This window comes from Molossus molossus, unplaced genomic scaffold, assembly GCF_014108415.1.
Source record: "Molossus molossus isolate mMolMol1 unplaced genomic scaffold, mMolMol1.p scaffold_m16_p_13, whole genome shotgun sequence".
In the NCBI taxonomy this organism is placed as follows: domain Eukaryota; kingdom Metazoa; phylum Chordata; class Mammalia; order Chiroptera; family Molossidae; genus Molossus; species Molossus molossus.
This window is the reverse complement of record NW_023425348.1, coordinates 20,244,514-20,269,312: the sequence shown is the minus strand read 5'-3', so window position 1 is coordinate 20,269,312 and position 24,799 is coordinate 20,244,514. Positions and strand designations below refer to the sequence as shown.

The 24,799-nt window shown below is 36.8% G+C and overlaps 1 protein-coding gene across 1 annotated transcript in view; it reads left to right on the top strand.

Moving 5' to 3' along the window:
* CEP126 (centrosomal protein 126) overlaps nt 1-24,799 on the top strand; it is a 78,799-nt gene that overhangs the window by 48,532 nt on the left and 5,468 nt on the right. The window contains exons 7-10 of the mRNA XM_036258719.1: nt 10,417-10,529; nt 13,224-13,293; nt 14,830-15,039; nt 22,461-22,525. Of these exons, the coding sequence (XP_036114612.1) occupies nt 10,417-10,529; nt 13,224-13,293; nt 14,830-15,039; nt 22,461-22,525 (458 nt within the window). The remainder of the gene's footprint in view (nt 1-10,416; nt 10,530-13,223; nt 13,294-14,829; nt 15,040-22,460; nt 22,526-24,799) is intronic.

The following is a 24,799-nucleotide window of genomic DNA, read 5'->3' as shown; positions in this document are numbered from 1 at the left end:
AATGGGCAGAGGTTTCTTACCCAGACATAATAACACTAAGCATTAAAGACAAGATTGATAAATTGTACATTAAAATTAGAAAATTTTTTCTTCTAAAAATACCATTAAGATATTGAAAGGCACCCAGCCGATGTGGCTCAGTGGTTGAGCGTCGATCCATTCACCAAGAGGTCACTGGTTTGATTCCTGGTCAGGGCACAGGCCCAAGTTGTGGGCCAAATCCCCAGAGGGGGACATGTAGGAGACAGCCAGTCAGTGTTCTCTCTCATCAATGTTTCTCTCTCCCCTCTCCCTTCCTTTCTCTCTAAAATCAATAAAAAGAAAAAAATCAATTTTGTTAAATAAGATATTGAAGTCCGTGGAGTGAGAGTAGATATTTATAACGTATAATACTAAGAGGTCATATCCCAAATACATAAAGAATTCCTAAAATTAATAAGAAAAAGACAACCCGCCCTGGCCGGTTTGGCTCAGCAGTTAGAGCATCAGCCTACGGTCCCGAGAGACCCGGGTTCGGATCCCGCTAAGGGCATGTACCTTGGTTGCAGTTTGTCCCCAGCCCTGGTCGGTCGTGCGGGTGGCAGCCACTCGATGTGTCCCTTTCACATCGATGTCTCTCTCTCTCTCTCTCTCTCTCTCTCTCTCTCTCTCTCTCCCTTCCACTGTACCTGAACCAAAAAAAAAAAAATGTCCTCAGGTGAGGATAAAAAAAAAAAAGACAACCCAATTATGTTAGGGTTCAACCAGAGAAGCAGAACCAATAAGATATATTAAGGTTTGCCCTGGCTGGTTTGGCTCAGTTGTTGGAGCATTGGCCTGCATACCAAAGGGTCACAGGTTTGATTCTGGTCAATGACTTATACCTTGTTTGCAGGTTTGATCCCCAGTTGTGTGGGAGGCAAAAAATCAATGTGTTTTTCTCACATCATTGTTTCTCTCCCTCCCTACCTGCCACTCTCTCCAAAAAAAAAAAAAGCCCTGGCCGATTTGGTTCAGCAGTTAGAGCGTTGGCCCATGGACCAGAGTCACAGGTTCAATTTTGGTCAAGGGCATGTACCTCAGTTGTGGTTCAGTTCCCAGCTGTGGTCAGGGTTGTGCAGGAGGCAACCAATCGATGTGTCTCACACTGATATTTCTCTTTCTCCCCCTCCCTCCCACTCTATCTGAAGATAAATGTAAAAATGTCCTTGGATGAGGATTAACCAAAAAAAGAAAAAGATGTATTAAGGTTTATTGCAAGGGATTGGTTTATGTGAAAATGGGGGCTGTCTAGGCAAGTCTGAAATTTTAGAGAAGGCATGTGGGAAGGGGCAGGCCAGAACTCATAGGGGTAGACTAAAACTGCTATTCGCAGACAGAAATTTTTATTCTCTCAAGGAAGCTTCAGTCCAGCTTTTGAACTGATTGAATCAGGTACACACAGATTATCTAGGGTAATCTCCCTTACTTAAAGCAACCTGATTTTGGATTTTAATAACATCTACAAAATATCTGCACAGCAATACCCACATTAGTGTTAGATTGAGTAAGTGGGGCCTGTAGAATAGGTGACACATCAAAAAGACCATCACACCATTATTTTTTAAAGCAAAAATATTTAAATAAGCTTTCCATAAAAGAAGGTGGCCAAATGGTCAGTAAGCATGTAAAGATCTCGCCTCAGTCCTCGGGAAAATTGGCATTAAAACAATTAAGATACAGCTTTATTTTGAGTTTGGTAGTAAATCTATCATATATAGAATTTTTTATAGGAGACTAGAAATTTGGCCAGATATGCCAGTGCAAATTGTATCAATTTGCAAATATACCAAGTTTTTCAGCTACTATATTAATTAGTAGATAGTATTTAAGTGCATGTATGTGAATGGAACAATACATAAACCGTTTTAAGCATACACTTTATCTGTTCCTAGGATCAGTAATGTACAATCCATAAAACTGAACATCTACACAAAGAACAGTAAAGTAGAAAAACAAATAATTGTGGCCCAGCTGGAATAACTCAGTTGGTTGAACATCGTCCTGTGCACAGAAAGGTTACTAGTTTGATTCCCGCTCAAGGCACATGCCTGGGTTGAGGGTTCACTTTCCTAGTTGGTGCATGCAGAAGGCGACTGATCAGTTTCTCTCTCTCTCTCACCCCCACCCCCTTTCCTCTCTCTAAGCATGTCCTTGGGTAAGGATTTAAAAAAAAAAAACTCCATCAACCACACCTTAGTTTATCTAAATGAGGGAACTTTAAAAATAATAATAACAATAATAATGTAATGAATCAAGGAAGTACGAAAGTACTGGTAGAGCTTGCCTCTAGAAGATTTAGGGACAGGCCGAAGGAAGGGAAAAATTCTTGATACAGCAGTTATATGGCCAAGTTAATGTTCATTTAAGGTGTTTTTAAACCTCTTCAAAAATGCAAAAATACGGATTTCACAAGATTTAGGGGAATATAATTCTAAGAATAGAAAACATTCTAGAAACTTTATTGCTGTTCAAATGATATTACTAGAAACTATATTTAGTAAGTATATCTGGCATTTAGCTTACTTAGCATTTAGCATATCCTTCTGGGTGGGAATAAACATAATACAGTGCTTTCTAAACTATAGGTCATGGCTTATTAGTGGATTGTGAAATGGACTTAATGAGTGGTAACCAGAATTTTTCAATGAAATATAATTTTAGAATCAGAATTTCTAGAATAGAAACTACCAGAGTATGTCATATATTGTAAGGGTAAATGCATTTTACAAAACTGTATATGTATCCTGGATCACAATACAAAGTATATCTCTTTCTGTGAGACACAGTCAAATTAGAAGGAAAGTTACTAGCATGGGAGGTAAGAGCTACAATTTTTTTTTTAATTCCTTACCCAAGGATATTTTTCTACTTATTATCAAACAGAGTTGGAGGGAGGGAGAGAGAGAGACAAACATCGATGTGACAGAGCCACATCAACTGGTTCCCATCCACATGACCCCACCAGGGCGGGGACAAACCGCAACCAAGGTACATGCCCTTGACTGGAATCAAACCCGCAACTCATTGGTCCACGGGCCAACGCTCTAACCTCTGAGCCAAACCGACCAGGGCAAGAGCTAGAATTTTAGATTTTAGGGACTTAACAGTTTGAAGCTAAGTCCCAGCTTTTCCCCTTGACTGGCCCTGTGACCCTAGGCAATTTATTTATCCTCTCCTATGCCTTAATTTATCTATAAAAATAGTGATGGTAATGGTGCCTATAGCCTTAGAACAGCCTGGGCAATTATAATTCTCAACAACTATTAGCTAGAATTATGAAGTTGAAAGCTTTGTGTCTTAATTGTTATATAGATTATAGTGATATATAGTTATAGTTTTATATGTATAGTTATAGTATATGCATATAAATATATACATATATAGCTACATATAGAAAAAAAATATATATATATATTAGCTATAGTAACATAAATTAGATTTAATATTCAAACTCATGTTCTCCAGTACATATTTTCAGGGCTAAATATTTTTTTTTCTCCTACCTGAACTTTTATCACAAAAGCACTCATACACGTACTTCCACATACTTCCCAAAACATTTGTGTGCTTGCATACATATTCATGTTCTATGCCCCAGACCAATTGAATTTTCTACCATTCAGCCCCCAAACACTTCTAACATATTCATCATTGTTACATAATGCTCTTTTTGATTCAAAAAGTCCTTTTACTTTAGAAACATACTCCTCCTTTTATTTTAATTATTTTTATTAATTTATTTTTGTTACAGATATTTCTCCTTTCTCCCCCATTGAAAACCTCCTCCCCGTCCCAACCCCCCACCACATCCCCAGGTTTGTTCTCTATGTCCATGCATATAAGTTCAGTGGTTTATCTCTTCCCTCTTCCCTACCCCCTCTTCTGAGGTTTGTCAGTCTGTCCCTACTTCTATGTCTCTGGGTCTATTTTGTTCATCAGTTTGTTTTATTCATTATAATCCGCAGATAAGTGAGATAATGTGATATTTGTCTTTCTCTGCTTAGCCTGTTTCGCTTAAGATAATACTCTCCAGATCCCTCCATGTTGTCTCAAACGATAAGAGATCTTTCTTTCTTACAGCTGCATAGTACTCCATTGTGTATATGTACCACCGCTTTTTTATCCATTCGTCTACTGATGGACACTTGGGCTGTTTCCAGATCTTAGCTATTGTAAATAGTGCTGCTACGAACATGGGGGTACACATATTCTTTCTGACTGATGTTTCAGGCTTCTTAGGGTATATTCCTTGAAGTGGGATCACTGGGTTAAGTGGCAGTTCAATTTTTAATTTTTTGAGGTAACACCATATTGTTTTCCATAGTGGCTGCACCAGTCTGCATTCCCACCAGCAATGTACTAGAGTCCCCTTTTCTCCACACCCTCACCAGCACTTGTTGTTTGATGATTTGTTGATAACGGCCATTCTGTCAGGTATGAAGTGATACCTCATCATTGTTTTCATTTGTATCTCTCTCATGATTAGTGATGTTGAGCATTTTTTCATATGTCCTCTGGCCATTTGTATGTCCTTTTTGGAGAGGTGTCTATTTCGTTTCTCTGCCCATTTTTTAATTGGGTTCTTTGTCTTCCTTTTGTTGAGTTGTATGAGCACACTCTATATATTTTGGAAATTAACCCCTTATCTGATGTATCATTGGCAGTTATGCTCTCCCATACAGTGGGTTGCCTTTCCATTTTGATGGTTGCTTCTTTTGCTGTGCAGAAGCTTTTGAGTTTGATGTAGTCCCATGTGTTCATTTTCCCCTTTGTTTCTGTTGCCTTAGGTGATGTATCAGTGAAAATTCTGCTGCATGATGTCTGAAATTTTGTTGCCTACATTTTCTTCTAGGATTTTTATGGATTCATGAGTCACATTAATGTCTTTTATCCATTTTGAATTTATTCTTGTAAATGATGTAAGTTGATGGTCTAGTTTTACTTTTTGCATGTAGCTGTCTAATTTTCCCAACACCATTTATTAAAGAGGCTATCTTTACTCCATTGTATGCTCTTGCCACCTTTGTCGAATATTAATTCAGTATAATGTTTTGGGTCAATTTCTGGGTTCTCTGTTCTCTTCCATTGATCTATGTGCCTGTTCTTGTGCCAGTACCAGGCTGTTTTGATAATAGTAGCTTTGTAGTACAACCTGATATCCGGTATTGTGATCCTGCCTACTTTGTTCTTCTTTTGCAAGATTGCTGTAGCTATTCAGGGTCTTTTTTGGTTCAATATAAACTTTTGAAGTATTTGTTCTAGTTCTGTGAAATATGTCACAGAACGTTGGTATTTTGATGGGGATTACATTGAATCTATAGATTGCTTTGGGTAGTATGGACATTTTAATTATGTTAATTCTTCCAATCCATGAACAAGGTATGTGCTTCCACTTTTTTATATCTTCTTCTATTTCTTTTTAGTGTCCTATAGTTTTCTGCAAATAGGTCCACTACTTCTTTGGTTAAGTTTATTCCTAGGTATCTTCATTTTTTTGTCGTGATGGTAAATGGGATTTTTTTAGTTTCTATTTCTGTGAGTTCATCATTGGTGTATAAAAATGCTGTTGATTTCTTGACGTTAATTTTGTATCCTGCTACTTTGCCAAAGTCATTTATTAAGTCTAGTAGATTTTTGATGGAGTCTTTAGGGTATTCTATGTATAATATTATGTCATCTCTGAATAATGAGAGTTTCACTTTCTCCTTTCCAATTTGGATCTCTTTTATTTTTTCTTCCTGATTGCTGTGGCTAAGACTTCCAGTACTATGTTCAATAAGAGTGGTGAAAGTGGGCATCTCTATCTTGTTCCTGTTCTTAAGGGAAATGCCCTTAGTTTTTGCCCATTGCCTACTCCTCCTTTAAAACCAAGGTCAGGTATAACCTTCTCTGAAACCTTTTTTTTTTTTTTTGGTTAAAAAACTTATTAATCTTCACCCAAGGATATTTTTTTTCTTTGATTGTGAGAGAGAGTGGAAGGGAGAGGGAGAGAGAGAAACATTGATGTCAGAGGGGCACATCAATTGTTTGCCTCTCTCACATACCTCAACCAAGGTTGGGAATCTAACCTGCAACCCAGGTACATGCCCTTGACCAAGAATCAAACCTGTGACCCTTTACTTTGTGAATTGATGCTCTAACCATGGAACCACACCAGCGAGAGCTCTGAAACCTTTCTTGATTCTTACAAAGATATTCTATCCTCTGTACTTTCACTTAATTCTGTTTATAGCTCTACATGTAACTTATGTGTATTCATTTTACTGTAATTGGCCACTTAAATTTTTTAAACTAAAAGACACCAAAATTTTTTTGTTGTACCACTATTAATAAAATTTTAAGCACAGATATATATGTCATTCACATGTATTACTGTACTAATGTACATTAAACAATTTAAGCAGAAATAGAAATTTTTTTATTTGTTTTTGTTAGTTCTCATCTGAGGATAGTTTTTCCATTTAGAGAGGGTTGAATGGAGGGAATAAGGATGAGGAGAGAGAGAGAGAAACATTGATATGAGTGAGACACATCAATTGGTTGCCTTCTTCATGCATCCTCACTGTGCCAGGGACCAAGCCTACAATCCAGGCATGTGCCCTTGATCAGAAATCAAACCTACAACCCTCCAATGTGGGCCAACGCTTTAACCACTGAGCAATGATGGCCAGGACCAGAAAGAGAAATTTTTACACAATGAGTTGAACATGAAGTACAGACTTTTAAAATAATTTTGAAATTTTGTATTTATAAATAATACACTTTAACATAATTATAAAATAATTTTATTGCTCAGCTGGTGTGGCTCAGTGGTTGAGCATCGACCCATGCCCCAAGAGATCACCCATTTATTCCTGGTCAAGACACATGCCCAGGTTGTGGGCCAAATTCCCAGTGGGGGGCATGCAGGAGGCAGCCAGTCAGTATTCTCTCTCATTGATGTTTCTCTTTCTCCCTCTTCCTTCCTCTCTCTCTAAGAATCAATAAAGAAAAAAAAAATTTTTTAATAATTTTACTGTATATAAAATACTTTTTCTATCATATATTATCAATAATCCTCTGAAAACTTAGTTTCTATTGTCTTATCAATTATGATGACTTCATTTCATATATCATCATTAGGTAATACCTCCAGACACAATATGCATTTAGGACGAATTATTATTATGATTATTTTGGGTAACTATTTGTAATCCTAACTTTGTTATAAACATAGTTATACTAGTCATTGTCATTATGTGGCAAAGTGTTTGTAATGAGAATAAGAGATGTGTCAGTTGTACTTACATTATTTATATTATCTTTGATCTGTGATTTTGCAAGATTATATATTAATTATTTATACAAAAAGCATAGAAAAATAATATAAGTATTCATGTCCCCACCACTCACCTCAAATAATAAAACATTAGGCCTGACCTGTGTGGCTCAGCGGTTAAAGCGTCAGCCAGTGCACCAAAGGGTCAGGGTTGAATTCCCATCAAGGATACATACCTGGGTTACAGGTTCACTCCCTGGCCCTGGTTGGCATGCATGCAGGAGGCAACCAATGTATGTGCTTCTTTCACACTGATGTTTCTCTCTCTCCTTCCTCCCTCCCTTTCTCCCTCTCTCTCCCTCCTCCCCCCTTCCCATCTCTCCCTCCCTTCCACTCTAACAATGAATCGGAAAAAATATTTTCATGTGAGGATTAACACATGTAATGGAAGCCCTTTCTCATTTTGTGAGGACTCATTCAGATACTACAAGATATTCATGATCCACTTAACTAAAGCACACATAAAATTTAGTACAGTGGAACCTCAGTTGTCGAACTTAATTTGTTCCAGAAGGCTTGTTCAAGAAGCAATTTGTTCAGCCCTGGCCGGTCTGGCTCAACGGTTGGAACGCTGGCCTGCAGTCTGGAGAGACCTGGGTTTGGTTCCCACTAAGGGTGCGTACCTCGGTTGCAGTTTGTCCCCGGCTCTGGTTGGTCCGTGTGGATGGTGACCACTCGATATGTCCCTTTCACGTTGATGTTTCTCTCTCTCTCTCTCTCCTTCCCACTCTATCTGAACAAAATATCGAAAAATGTCCTCGGGTGAGGATAAAAAAAAAAAGCAATTTGTTCAAAAGCAAATCATTTTTTCCCATTAGAAATAATGTAAATTGGATTAATTTGTTCCAGATCCCCAAATGATTCCCTGTTTTAACCTTTCTTACATACAGCACATGTCTAATGCACTGTTTAATCTCTAAACAAACACTTATTTTCTTAAATTTATCAAACCACCCCTAGGAGGTCAGTATTTGGCAACTTTGCTTTTTCTCTTATCACTGTCTCCGAATTGCTGTCACCTTATGCTTTCCTTTATCCCATTCAACAAGAGCTTTTCTACCTCTTTAGTTGCCCATGATCATTGTTTCTTTCACACCCTTACCGACATCAGCATTCTTGATGGCCTCTTTGTGTTTTTAAAATTGTGCTAATCATCCATTTCACCACCACCTCCAACAACAACAACAACAACAAAATTATTTACACACATACATATATATTTATTCATTCACGGAGTAATTTGCTCAGATGTTAACAAGGCAAGGTTTAGCTGTAAACTGACTCATAAAGGTCCATTCTCTCCTTTGTGACCTGAGAGATGCTTTTTGTCATGCTGATGTATCAGCATGAAATGGTTGTCAGGTTGAGAACCGAAGTTTTAATCCACAATGGAGACATTTTTTTCCATGAACAGCTTGGTGGAGAACTGAATTGTTCAATGTAAGAAAGAGGTGGAACGAGGCAGTGCAGGGTCTCCAGAAGTGCAGGTTTATTGGGGAAAAGACCGGCCAGGCTACCTCTAAGGAGAAAATAGCAACGGGCTTCTACAGACTAGGGATTTTTAAACTCAGGCCTGAGGGTTAGTCATTCAGCCGAGGAGACGAGACATGGTCATCTTTGATTGCTCGCACCTGGGGTCTCCTGAGTTCTTGATTGGTCAGGGGCTGGGGTCTCCTGAAACTTGTTTTTCTTGTCAAGCGACCGTTTGCAGTTTGGGGTGGGTTAGGGTAGTCCATCATTCTGTTCAGCCTGACTGGAGTGATGGGTTTTGGTTTTCTGGAATGAGAGGCTTAGGGAAAGGTTAAACCATAAGAGTGATGGATTTTGGTTTCTTGGAATGAGAGGTTTAGGGCAGTAATATGGAAGTTAAGAGATAACATTCAAGATGGGAAATGTTTGAGAACTGAGGTTTGACTGAAGGTTTGCACTGAGGTTTGAAGAAAGCAAAAGTGCACTAATGAATAACACTGCCAACCTCACACACTTAGACTCTCTACTCTTGCTCCAAGATAACTTTGTTTCTGTGTTTAGTATATGACCATTTACCTTGCAGACTGACAATGGAAGCAGTGTTAACCATATATGACTGACCTGGCCAAGGTTAGAAATTCACATGTGCATGTGCCCCGGACCAAGTTAAATTATACAGGATTTTCAACTGTGTGGGTGGTCAGCACCACTAAAAGCCCCCCACCTCGAGTTGCCCAAGGGTCAACTGTATGACATAGTATAAAGTTTAATTATTAAGTTTTAGATCATAAATAGAAAGTACAATTGTAATATGTTCTTTCTGCACAGCAGTGATTTATTTTGGTGTTGGCACCACACTTTGAAAGTCACTGCTCTGAACTAAAAACACCTCAAAAGCAGGTATATTTTTAAATTTTTTTAATTAATTTTTTAGAAAGGAAGGAAGGGAGATAAAGTTTATTGTTCCACTGATTTATGCATGCATTGGTTGATTCTTTTTTATATAATTTTTTCAATTTATTGATTTGAGAGTGAGAGGAAGAGGGAGAGAGAGAAACATCAATTTGTTGTTGCATTTATTGGTTCCTTTTCTTAAAAAATATTTTTCTTTACTCATTTTTAGAGAGAGAAGAAGGGAGAGAGAAAGAGTGAGAGAAAGAACATCAATCAGCTGCCTTCTGCACGCTCCCCCTCCCCAACCGGGGATCAGCCTGCAACCCCCTGCATGTGCCCTGACTGGAAATTGAACCGGCAGCCTCTTGGTATCTTGGTACATGAGTCAATGCTCAACCACTGAGCCACACCGGCTGGGGTATTGGTTCCTTTTTGTATGTGCCCTGACTGGAATGAACCCACAACCTTGGCATGTGGGAATAACGCTCTAACCAAATGGGCTATTTGGCCTGAACCCAACAGAGATTTTGTTTAATTCATCATTGTAACTGTGCCATGCATAGTACATATTAAGAGAATAGTATGTAAAACAAAAAGTTTGCTGACTGAATGAAACAGAGTTTTCTGTAATATTTGAAGGTAATTTTGAAGTTTGTGTTGGATATATACTGATTACTTGTATCAATTTGATATTGTGCTGGCATTTGTTTAAGATTCTACTGTTATGAGAAGAAAACGAATTGTTGAAAATAAACAGAGAAATCTTTTAGAGCAAAAAATACAAAACCCTGGAACTGTAGGACACAAGTACAGTGAACAAACGAATGTAAGTACATGATTAGTAAAAATCTTTATTGAAGTTGGACACTTGCTTGGAAAACAATGTTCTTAAAGGACTGTGCTCTTGCTGTAAACTATGTCCCACAACAGAAATATAAATATATCCAAAGCCATTGTGAAGCAGCCTTAGAATCTCTATGCTAGGAGCTTGCTGTACTATAATTAGTTGCTATATAGTCAACTGTGGGGGAAAAACTGAGATTATTCACAAAAAAACATTATTTAAATATACATTAAGAAAGAAAAAAGAAAAGTAAATTAGATCCATGGATAGAGGAAGCAAGTATTCTAATCATAAAGACTAATACAGTTACCTGTGTTTAAATATCTTATTTAGATCTGAGCTTCCTGGAAGACATGGTAGAAAGGAAAAAAGGATGTTATGTAGATCTCATTTTATATAGATTATGATTTTGTTTGAGGTATACTATTTAAAAGACATTTCCCATTCAGGATCTTCTGTAGTGGACCTTGAAGTTCATATTGGACATATCCCTACTAACAGTCAACAACAAACGAATATGGAGTTTCCTATGGCTGTTTGAACTAGAGATCTTCAATAAAAGTCAAACGCATAATACTATTAATTTTAAAATTAGTGCAGGTAATCCTGTGAGAGCTAAGTAAATGCGACCTAAATATGACATTTTCTAGGAGTCTAACTTGACCCAAGGATTGAATTTAAAATATGAAAAATTCTAGATGGGTGAGTGAATACCATTTCCCTTGGAGTTTCTACTGTAAATATCACTTCTGATTTTTTAAATAAAACTATAACAGTGCCTTATGAAGAATTTATATTTTAAGTTATAGGCTGACAATCCTATTATTTGCATGTTGTTGAAACTATTGATTTTTATATGAACAAGATTATTAATATGGAGAACAATCAACCGTGATATATCTTGTCAGCAAAACAAGTCATTTATATATGCAAATTAAGTTGTCCTATTACCAAAATATTTTTACTGATTAATACCAAACATACTACTTATTATAAACATAACTTCCTAATTACAAATATTAAGTCCTTTTTGATGTTATTCACATCAAACATCTCAATATCTATAAACTAAACAAAATTTTTATTTTTATTTATTAATATATTTTAAATTTAAGTAATATATAACAAAAGTAAAAATAATAAGTAACTTAAAAAACACATAAACTAAATTTTAAATGGCTATTATTAGTGCCCTGCTAAATTCATCTTTATTTTTCTGGGATTTATTTTGTTCTTCTATGTCTTCCTCCTTCACATTTTGTATTAGTCTTTAGAATTCCATTTTTGTTCTTCTTTCCAAAGTCCTTACTTCCACTTTCACATACACATCTTCCGCTCACACACCCACTTCACACATGTTCCAAAGTTAACTTTAGAATACAGTTCATGTTCCTGAATCAGAATCAAATTTGAAGTTTAACTTTTTTCAATTTTTTTGTTTTTCTTTGACTTTGAGTTTGGGATTTGAGGGTGTTGTTTTTTGTTTTTACTCGAACTGTGAGGTTCAGCTACTATAGCACTGGCCACTGTCACCTTGTATTAGGAAATGTATTTTATTATCCCAGATTTTTCCCAACCCACCATTTCCCATTCTGTGTGTTGAGAATCTAAGAGATCAATAAAAAGATAGAAAAAGCACAATTACCACTTTGTGCCAGAGTCAAAGCCCAAGGTATCTCCAGTCCATAACGGAGATGAAGCAAGGCCATGAGAGCTATTAAAGGAGGGCTGTTGCAGACATGTGCATCAGTTACTCGTCAGAACAGACTGAACAAAGGCAAGGTATGGTCATAGCCAGGCCATTTTATCTGTGAAAAAGTCGTTTTTTAAAGTGGAACAGAATGGGAGTAAAGAAGCAAAGTAGAAGATAGCCAGGGTAGGAGAGTTGGTATCCCTCAGAGAGTGTTGAATGGGTGTCCTAAGTGCCAGTGCTCTGAGATTTCCCATTTCCCAGTTCTGTGCAGCACTGAGGCAGCTATTTCTGACTTAAGTTTTGTCATCTAAGATACTTAACCTGTCCTCGGCGTTAGGCTAGGAGTTAGTAGTGATTCACCCGTACTATGATAAATCAACTAGTTTGTAAAACTTAAGGTAATTTTTAAACTTTCCTTTAATTAGCACTTTTGATGGCCACCCAACTTACTTCACTCTTCCAGATATCAAAGACAACACTGCAACCTGAAAAGTTTTCAAAATTGAAATAAAACATTTTTTAAAATATTCAGGTACCATAGAAAGGCCTTGTTTCAGTAATTTTTTATTTCTACTTTTTTTTTTTTTTTTTTTTTATCCTCACCCGAGGACATCTCTCCATTTTTTGTACAGCTAGAGTGGGAGGGAGAGAGAGGAAGAGACAGAGAGAGAGAAACATCGACGTGAAGGGACACATCGAGTGGCTGCCACCGCACAACCAACCAGGGCCGGGGACAAACTGCAACCGTAGTACATGCCCTTAGCGGGAACCGAACCCGGGTCTCTCCGGACCGCAGGCCGATGCTCTAACCGCTGAGCCAAACCGGCCAGGGCTATTTCTACTTTTAAAAAAGGAAATACACAAGTTACATGAATAGTGATAGCGGAAAATATATACAGCAAATAATACTTTTTAAAAAGTCAATGTATATATCATGAATTTTCAATACAGAATTATGTTGATTTAATATTCTATTTTTATAGAATTTTGGACAAAGTATCCAGCAAAATTCAAGTGAGCCAAAACAAACTAAAAGGTGTACTTTAGAAGAAGGTATGTTTTAGTTTAAACATTTACTCTGACCTTTGTTCCCCGTGATGTTTTTTCTTAATAGGTATTTTCCCAAATACTTACATACTATGTGAGAGTTAAACCACCCTTTGGGGCTTAATTCTCTTCATCTTGCACATGTGGGTTGCCAGTTTTTCTTTATTCTACATCAAGCTTTTTCCTGATTTTTCAATTATTTTTATAAGGTAGATTTTCAAAATTAAAATTACAATAATTGGCATGTAATTGGCACCTAGTATTTATTGAATGAAAGTCTGTATTAAATAAATTCTGGGTCAAAGCATATAAGCATTGTTACGGTTTTTCATACATATTACTATTTTCCTGAGTATATTATTATTCAGAATTCTCTGGGATGTGTACCAACTTGAGGTAAATCACTTTTATTATTTGCTTATATCACAAGAAAAGAAATGATGTTTTGTTAGTTTTGATTTGTACATGTTTTATTATGCTTAATCGTTTTTGTATGTATATTTTTGGTGAATTGTTTCTTCATATTCTTTTTCCCTGTAAATATTGCAAATTTGGTATTTTCTTACCAATTTCTGTAAATTCTTTAAATGTCAAGGATTCTAATTCTCATATTAGTTGCAGATATTTTTACTTTATTATTTGCATTTCATTGCATTTATGTTTTATTTTTACATAAGAGGGTTTTTTTTTTCATTTAATAAATGATTATTGAGAGTTAATTTCCTGTCTTTAGCTAAATATTAGATATACAATAATGAACAAAACATACAAAATCTTGCCCTTCAAAAATTTAAAGTCTATTAGGGAAGACTGGCCTGAAATAAACATGTTTTTAGGGGGATTTTTGGTGATTTCTCCATTACTTTTAAGCTCAAAGATCTTCTCAATATAGAAATTTAGATAGAAATGTTTCTTTTTTCTCTAGAACTAGATGCTTTAATAGTTTGGGTCATTAAATTTAATTCTATAAATTTTTTTGGCATTTGTTTAAATGGATGGTGTGAAGTGAAACTCAAAATTGATTCTTTTTAAACAACAAATTTATTGTGTCGTTTTTCTTTCTCTCTTCTTTGATCATATGTTAAGTTCTTATATCTAATTTGATCTGTTTCTAGGCTGTCCTTTTCAGCTGATCATCTAATTTTCTAAGCTTTCCTTAAGTTTCTTTTCTCTTACTCTTTTATTTATATTAATATTAATTGCATTGTAAAGACAATCTACTTTGTCTTCTCTTTGTACTACCAATGAATGACAAAACACACACACACAAAATTTAAACAGAATGTATTTTTCTTTACTTCAGTTAACACTCTATAGGAATTGTTATTATCGTAATGCCACCTTTTGAATATCTGTCTTTTAAATTAGGGATGGGGAAGTGCTAGATACAGAGGATTCTGGTAAACAAAATGCAAAGTAACAAGATTCACTAGGTTTCTGTTAGTGAAATGAATACACGCAGACATGTCAGTTAAGTATGTTTAAGTGCTGATCCTAAAAACAAATAGGGATCAAAGAACAGTTAATGTACAGTTTCTTTAGTTTCAGACAGTACTTCTGAGTTTCTGATTGCTGAAAACCTAGTAAAATCTTCAGCGCCTGAGAATGAAATTCTAACTATCATGAGTAGCAAGCAGCTACAGAAACCAAATCTGGCTTTAAATAATACCCAGCAACTGGACATTTGTGCAATATCAACTGAAGAACAGAAGATCCTGCAGTCCCTTAATCGTCTCAATGAAAGGTTATACAGTAAGTGTGGAAGAACACTTTTTGTAAGAAAGGTTATATTTTAGACTTAGACTATTTTAATTTAAAATTTAATCTAACTGCCCGGCCAGTGTGGCTCAGTGGATTAAGCATCATCCTATGGACTGAGAGGTCCATGTTCAATTCCCAGTCAGGGCTATTGCCGGGGTTGCAGGCTTGATCCCCAGTAGGGGGCGTGCAGGAGGCAGCTGATCAGTGATTCTATTGCACATCAATGTTTCTATTTCCCTCTCCCTTCCTCTCTCTCTAAAAAAATCAATAAAAACATATTTTTTAAATTAACTTAAAAATTGAAAATAAAAATACAAAATGTATCCAGATTATCACCTCTTAAATCAAGTACATAACAATTAAGAATATTTTCAATAAGTCATACTATTTTACCATACTCATATTCTGTTTATAAATAAGATATTTAAAACATAAGGATATGGAAAATCTTAAAGTAAAAAAGATAGAAAGTATGGAACAAGCAAATTCTAACTAAAGGAAACTGGTTTAGATGTCTTATTAGACAAATTTGACTATAAAGCAAAAAGCATTATTGTACATACACAAAAATAACTTTGTGATGGTCAGAAGTTTTGATTCTGGAGAAATATATGCAATATTTGTATGCATTTAAAAACACAGCCTCAAAAATATATAAAATATTTTTTAATCGTGGTGAGAGATTTTTTTTTTTTTTACATTGTCAGTAATTGCTAGACTAGACCAACAAAATCAAATCGAATATATAAGAATAAAACATGATTAACAAATTTGATCAAAGGGACATGTTCTTTTTAAGCACACAGAATATTTATAATAATGAACCAGATATTATACCTTAAAACAAACCTTGACACATTTCAAAGGATTGAAGTTATGCATATCCTCTGACTATGCAATTTTTTTTTTTATATCCTCGCCTGAGGACATTTTTGCATTTATCTTCAGATAGAGAGGGAGGAAGAGAGAGAGAGAAACATTAATGTGAGAGAGACACATCAACTGGTTGCCGCCTTCACGACCCCAATGAAGGCTGGGGACAAACCACAACCAAGGTACGTGCCCTTAGCAGGAACCAAACCCCAGACTCTAACCACTGAACCAAACCGGCCAGGGCTGACTATGCAATTTAATTAAACATAACAAAATTATAACCATTAGGAAACACATTTCTAAATAAACCATTGTTCTTAAAAAATACTATAATGAAAATTACAAAATATTTCCACATGAATAATAACAGTATTTTATGTATGAATGTATTTATCATAGTCTCTCCACCTTGGCACTACTAACATTTTGGGCAAGATAATTCTTTGTTGTAGGGGCTGTCCTGTGCACTGTAAGATGTTTAGCAGCATCTCTGATCTCTCTACCTACTGAATACTACAGTACCCCCCAGTCATGACAAGTGTCTCTTGACATTGCCAAACGTTCCCTGGGTGGCAAAAAATCACCTATGGTTGAGAACCTCTGGGAAAAAAATCCAACATAATATATACACATACATTCCTTTATAACGCATATATAAATATATGTGTATGTATTGTGTGTGTGTATTCCACTTCTGCTTAAAATGTAGATAGCTATAATGTGTCAGTCCTACCCTAAGACTAAGAAAAAGCAAATAAACCACAGAAGTATAGCTTTTCTTAAAAGTGTTAGAGAGCTGAAGGCATGGCACAACCAAGTAGCCTGACATCCAACGAAAGACAGGAACTTCCAGAGAGAAACAAAATGTGACTACTGTCTCACCTGTGGCAGAGTATGGGAGAAAGAAATGCCAGATTCCATACAAGCTGACATTAAGAAGTCTGCTTATATTTTAAACAAATTAGGAAAAGATAAGTGTGAACTATTGTGAGAATATAAAACCCCTGGGAGTCACAGACACAAGAAGAGTTCACACCCACTTGCAGATTGTTTTCCATGAACCTACATTTTTCCTTGAAAAAATGAAGGGGCAAAGCAGGGGATTAGAGCCTCCTCAGTGGTGCAGCCTGGAGGGGAGGAGTAGCTATTGCTGTAGGACAGGCATGAAGCCCCTTGCAGAATCTTCTCTCCTACAAAATAAAGGCCAAAGGTACTGAAACTGAGGCAGCAGGTTTTGTTAATTGCCCCAGAGCATAAGTAAAGACAAGGATGAGGGAAAAGGAAAAAAGCCTCTTCCTGTGGGGGAGAGGCAAGGAACAGGCATGGGCCCAGATCATTAGCTGTGTCCTGCTATTAGAGGAGGGGCACAAAATTATTGCACAAAACTAGCCAAAGGTACAGGCAAAATTGACTGCCATGAGAGGTAGGAGGAGGATGACTAAGACTGAGCCTGCACCAGAACAACAGAAAACTCTACTCCACCCCCACAAGAACAGCAAGTGCTAAGTAACAGTGAAAGAAGTTCGGAAGAGAGGCAATCTCATAGAGAAAGCCTCCTCATATTTTGCAGATACACAGAAAGGCCAAAAGCTGAGAGTTAGAGCCAAGAACATTGAAGAAAGAAACCTCTATGACCCCTGAAGAAGCATAAAAATAACACTAGAGGAATTTGAAACCAGTGGTGTGCCAAAGGGAACCAGAGCAACAACAAAACCAAACCCTGCTCAATTCCTAAGGAAATTAACTTCACGCACACACAACAATTGCCTAGCAGAAGAGGCATATCCATTTCCAGGCTCAAAAACTATTTATCTGAGTATCCACCATTCCAAACATGAAGTCCAGCATTCAATCAAAAATTATGTGACATACAGAAAAAAAGGAAAAAACACTGTCAAAAAATAGAGCAATCAACAGAGTAAGACATAGTGATGACCCAGATGTTAGAACTGTCAGGTAATTTTAAATAATTAAGACAAGTGAAACTTCCGGTCAAGATGGCGGGTAGGTAACTGTGGTCTCCCATCCTCCCACAACCACATCAAAGTTACAACTAAACTACAGAACAACCATCTATCAAAACCGCCTGAAATCAAGCTGAATGGAAGTCCTACAACTACGAAATTAAAGCAGCAGCCACATCCAGACTGGTAGGAGGGGTGGAGGCAGCCCACACCCACGTGTGGCGGATAAAAATCAGGAAGACGCCTCGACTAGGAAGGTCCTTCCTGAGGACTGAGGGGTGTCGTCCCACACCAGGTGCCCCGCTCAGTGTTCCAGTGCCAGGAAAAGAAGTCCCCATAACTTCTGGCTGGAAAAACCAGCAGGAACTGAGGCTCAGGGAAGCTGAAGCAGCTGGAGCCCCAGGCAACTCCTTAAAGGGCCCACGCACGAACTTATCGGACTCTCTCCCTCTAAGCTTGGAGGGGAGGCAGCTCGAGGGGCACCAGAGACATACAGGGAAGAACTGAGCTGTTTGGCACTGGAGCGAGGGCTGGAGAGGGGGCTTTCTCAGGGACAAACGTGCTGTCAGAGGCATTTGTTCCTTTGGTGAGCCCTTCCCTGGGGAGGCAGATAGCCACCATATCTGGGACTCTAGCAACCTGTCTCACACTGGTAACCCTGCCCTGGTGATTCCCTGAGGCCCCGCCCCACCCAACTTTCAGGCCCACCCAAGCTGTTGCCACTTGCTTAACCATAGGATTGGCCTGTCTTAGATCCTGCTTCAGGTTTCTCCTAAATTCTTTCAAATGAGCAGCATCTGGTCTCAGCTAGCCCCATACCTCTCGTGAAGTAATACACAGAAACAAACACAGGGAGGCAGCCAAAATGAGGAGACAAAGAAACAGGTTCCAAATGAAAGAACAGAACAAAACCCCAAGAAAAGAACTAAGCAAAATGGAGATAAGCAACCTAACAGATGCTGAGTTCAAAATACTGTTAATAAGGATGCTCAATGAACTTAGTGAGAACCTCAGTGAACTTAGTGAAGGCCTCAAGAGCATAAAAAAGGACCAGTTAGAAATCATGGATACACAGTTAGAATTGAAGGAGGCATTAACTAAAATAAAGAATAATTTACACAGCTTCAATAATAGAGTATGTAAATCCAAGGAGCAAACCATCAATTTGGAATATAAGGAAGCAAAAAATCCCCAATCAGAACAGCAAGAAGAAAAAAGAATCCAAAAAAATGAGGATAGTGTAAGGAGCCTCTGGGACAACTTCAAGCGTGCCAACATTCGCATCTTGGGGGTGCCAGAAGGAGAAGAGAGAGAACAAGAAATCGAAAACCTGTTTGAAACAATAATGGCAGAAAACTTTCCTAACTTGGTGAAGGAAACAGACATACAAGTCCAGGAAGCACAGAGTCCCAAACAAGATGAACCCCAAGAGGCCCACACCAAGACACATCATGTTCAAAATGCAAAAGGTTCGCCCTGGCCGGTTTGGCTCAGCGGTTGGAGCGTCGGCCTGCGGTACAGAAAGACCCGGGTTCGGTTCCTGCTAAGGGCACGTACCTCGGTTGCAGTTTGTCCCCGGCCCTGGTTGGTCGTGCGGGTGGCAGCCACTCGATGTGTCCCTTCACATCGATGTTTCTCTCTCTCTCTCTTCCTCTCTCTCCCTCCCGCTCTATCTGAACAAAAAATGGAAAAATGTCCTCGGATGCGGATAAAAAAAAATAAAAAATGCAAAAGGTTCAAGACAAAGAGAGAATCTTAAAAGCAGCAAGAGAAAGGCAGCTAGTTACCTACAAGGGAGTTCCCATAAGGCTGTCAGCTGATTTCTCAAAAGAAACTTTGCAGGCCAGAAGGGAGTGGCAAGAAATATTCAGAGTGATGAAAAGCAAGAACCTACAACCAAGATTACACTATCCTGCAAAGCTGTCATTTAGAATCAATGGCCATATAAAGAGTTTCCCAGACAAGAAAAAGTTAAAGGAGTTCATCACCACCAAACCATTATTATATGAAATGATGAAGGGTCTTTTTGAAGAAAAAGATAAAATATATGAACAAACAAAATGGCAATGAATACATATCTATCAACAATGGAATCTACAAACAAAATGAACAGAAACATTCTCATAGATACAGAGAACATTTTGTTGGTTGCCAGTTGGGAGGGGGGTTGGGGAAATGGGTGTAAAAGGTGAAGAGATTAAGAAGTATAAATTCATTGCTAGACTGACAAACCTCAAAGGGAAAGGGGTTGGGGGGTTGGGAAGAAATAAACCAAAGAACTTATATGCATAACCAATGGACACAGACAATAGTGTGGGAAAAGGCGGGAGTGGGGCGGGAGGGAGGAGGAGGGGGTCAATGGGGGAAAAATGTGGAACATCTGTAATACATTTTACATTCAACAATAAAGATTTTTTTTAAAAAAGATCAAAATAAAAAAACACAAGTAACAGGTTATAGTGGAAAAAGTGGACATGGGACAGATAGACAACATGCATGAACAGATGGAGAACTTCAGAAGAAAGAGTCAAATAGAAAAGTAAGAAATAAAAACTGTAACAGAAGTGGAAACTGTTTTCTATGGGCTAATCAGTAAAAACACAGCCAAGGAATCAATGACTATGAAGAAAAGTAATAGAAATTTTCCAAACTGAAACACCAAAAGAGAAAACAAAAAGGTGGGGAAAAGACAAAAACAGATGATCTATGAGTTGTGGAACAATATAAACTAATCCCACAAACATGTAATTGGATTCCCACTGTAAGAAATTGCAGCCTTTTTTTGCTGGGAGAAGGAGCTACTTAGTTTCATAGGAAGTTGGATTTAGGCACAGCTCCTCTCACATGGGGTGAAAACCTGTTTTTGGATCCCAGCTATGAAGAACTTACAGGGTCATTTTGAGACAAGTAGTTTGTCACTCCATATTGGAATACTTGAATACCAGATAGAAATAAATTTAACTCCTACCAAATACCATACATAAAAAATAAGTTACAAAGTGATTAAAAATGAAATGTGAAAGAAAATGTGCAAAGCTTTTAGGGGATAATATAAGTAAGTACATAGTTTCCCGCCTTGGGGTAAGGAAGGATTTTTTAAGCAGAGCAAAAGGAACATAATCCATAGAGGAGAAAATAAATGTGACCATTATTAAAAGTATAAACTTCTATTCATATCAACACGTCATTAAAAGAATGAAAAGACAGGCCACAAAGAAGAGTAACTATAGGATAGGATAAAAGACTCATTGAAAATATGTAAAGAACTATAAATCATTAAGAAAAATAGACAACTAAAAAAAATAGGCGGAAAAAGACTTGAACAGGAATTTCACAACAAAGGAAATGCAAATGACAATAAACATTGATAGTTATTCACCTTCATTAGAAATAGGGAAACACAAATTAAAACAATGAGATATCATATCTTCATCAGAAAGACCTAAATTCAAAAGCCTAGCAATACTAAGTGTTGGTAAAGATGTACACAGTTGGAGCTCACATATAATGCTGGTCGGAGTGTAAACTGGGGCAACCTGTTTAGGAAATGTTTTGCCACCACTTAATATATTGAACGTGACATACCCTGCAACCAGCAGTTTTACTTCTAGATGCATATCCTAGATAAAACCCTGCACATGTACATCAGGAGACTTATACAAGTAAGTAAGTAAGTAATGATACAAGATCATTATCGTTAAAGCCAAACTTTGAAAACTTTAAATGTGCTGCTGGAATACTATTCTGCAAGGAAAATGAACAAACTACATCTACACACATCATCATAGATGAATCTAAATAATATATAATTTTGAGCAAAATAAGGAAAATCACAGGACAGTACAATTTGATTTATATGAAGTTCAGAAACAGGCAAAAGTAAATTCTTTGGAGGATATACATACATATATATATATATTTATATACTCTGTGTTAATTCTAAAATTAAAATTCTTAACATATTAATAAAAGGTAGCTACAACCACAAAAGCTATAAGTTTAAGATGCATAGTTATGCAGATAAAAGAGAAAAAACCCTCAAGTCAGTTTTTTTGGAGGAGTTGTTTCCTGTTATATACTTCCATATATTTAAATGCTTCCTGTAAAAGATTCTGCCTGAATTTTTCTTTCTTTTGCCCAGACCCTTGCTATTATATGGACAAAAACCTAAACATTGAAAAGGCAAGAGTTGACCAAATTACTCAACTTTTTGGTGCCTCAATAGCTAAATAAACATCTCATCTTTCCTGAGATGCTCCAAGAATGAAATTAATTTCTTTGATTTTCTTTTAAAGAAGAAAGGGAAAGAAAACCTAGCATTTGGATAAAGTTTGTTTTAGAATAGCCAAAGTACTAGAAATTTATTTTTATCAACATAAGTTTTATGTATTGTTTTTAATCAAATTACTTCTATTCTCTAACCTAATATAAGTCTAAAGACTACTTCTGGAAGCAATAGAAAAAAGTCTCTTACTCAATTTTGAATATTTTGACACATCAGTATTTGATTAAGTCGTTCTCCTCTTTCAATATACATAACTAAATCATGTTTGTATTATGGTACAATTATTTCAGATGTACAAGAAACCATTTGCAAAAATCCATCCATCAAAAATACCTTGCAAATAACACCATTTCTGGTAAGTATTTTAAGAAGCTTTTATTTTTCCTTTTTAGTAAACGATGATTTTATATATAAGAATACTGTATTGATATTAATTTTTGAGATTGTTTTTTAGGGAGTTTTTCTCCCCAATCATCTTTCAGTTATAACTTGTTCTGTTAGAATGAAGCAAATATACTCTCATTAAAAAAAAAATTGTAAATATTTTTACATCCAGAGTATTTCATCAGTCATGAGAACAGAACAGGTATCAGTGTACTGCTCTTCAAATAATTTTAAATATGTAGCCTAATTGGAAAATTATTAAGAAATTTACATTGGCAGCAATCCCATCCTTGCCCATATCCATTCCATGTCTTCAGAGTTCAAAACTAGACATTACTATTTTGAATTTTGTTGTGGTTTTTTGTTGTGGTGGTGGTTTTCTTGTTTTTAATTATTTTTCTTTATTGATATTAGAGATAGAGAAGAATGGAAAGAGAAATAGAAATATCGATGAGAGAGAACATCAATTGGCCACCTCCTGCATGCCCCCAACTGAGGATTTGGCCCACAACCTGGGTATATGCCCTGACCAGGAATCGAACCAGCGACCTCTTAGTGTATGGGTTGATGCTCAAACACTGAGCCACACTGGCCAGGCTTGAATTTTGTTTTTGGCCTTGGCACTGGATCCTGGTAAAGATATACATATAAATGAAAAAACAGTGACTTGGGAATTTTCGGTCTAAAAGGGAGAAAGACACATGTGGATACTATGTCCAAATAACACTCTAATGCAAGGTAAGCTCAGGCTGTCTTAGGAAATCACAGAAGGAAAAAATGTCTGCCTAGAGGCAGTCAGGAGACATTCAGGTTAATAGAAAGGGCACATCCTCAATTTAGGTGCTCAACAAAGAGGTGTTTTGTTAGAGAATTAATTGCATGTTTGCTCAGTTGTTTTTCCATTATGTACCCTCAATTCTGAAATCTTGACAGGAAAAAATAAGATTATGCAGTATACTTCATTTCTTATTACTTACTTTTTCAGGTTTTTTGCATGCTCTGAGTACAGTAGTGAATAATAGTAAGTAAGAAAAAGACTGTCCCTGCCCTCATGAAGCTTTATTTACTGCTGGGCACATGTTTCTTAGAAGTGGCCTTTTTGGTGTGGCATTTTTGATGCTGTGATTTTTAGACACAACTCTCTTGGCAGTGGTCACTTTGACTCCTGGTTTGTTTGTTTTTTCATGGTTACTTTTTACATGCTAGTTTGGTTTTTTGCTCAAATATTCATCTCCGTCAATTCAGCAATTTAAATAATTTTTGCAGTGATAATTTTTTGTGTCTGATTTTTTTTTTTTTTACTTTTTTTAAATCCTTACCTGAGGATATTTTTCTATTTATTTTCATATAGAGCGTGAGAGAGTAGGAGAGAGAGAAACAGCAAAACTGGCCAGGGCCTGTATCTAAATTTTAACTGTGACCAGTTAACTTAGGACATTCATGATCCTTACTTCACTTTAGGGAGATAAGACCTGCAATGACAGATCACTCTTCTATACACCTCAGCTCAACTTGAAAACAGTGTGTAACCACAGACAACAAACTGGTCATGAATTGTAAATACTACTCAATTGGAATAGAACGTTACCTAATCAGCAAACTACTGAACACATTTTGCACTGTGTCATTATATTGCTAGAATATCTGACAAAAAACTGAAAAGTTAATGGAGTGAATTACAGACCACAGGTAGACTTGAAATCATTTTTCTTTTATATCTTTTTCATTCTTTATGACATGGTAACCATTAGCTTCATTCAGTCTCTTTGTCTCCCAAACATGTTTTCCTTATTCTAATGTCACTAAAATAAAACAGAAACCTTCCATTTATTTTATTTATTTATTAAGGATATGGTTTAAAATCACAGAATTATTAACTGTTTATTCAAATAAATCACAATTATTAACTGCTTATTCAAAATTATCCCATCCATGATGGTGGCGTAGGTAAACACGGTATCCCATCATCCCACAACCACATCAAAATTAAACTAAACTACAACACAACCATCATTCATAACTGCCTGAAATCAAGCTGAATGGAAGTCCTACAACTACGCAATTAAAGCAGCAGCCACACCGAGAATGGTAGGAAAGGTGTGAACCAGCTAGTCCCACACCCACGTGTGGCAGATAAAAATCAGGAGGTTCACCTCAGCTGGGAAAGTCTTCCCTGAGGAGTGAGGGGTACCCGCCCCACACCAAGTGCCCAGCTCAGGGTTCCAGTGCAAGGAAGAGAAGTCCC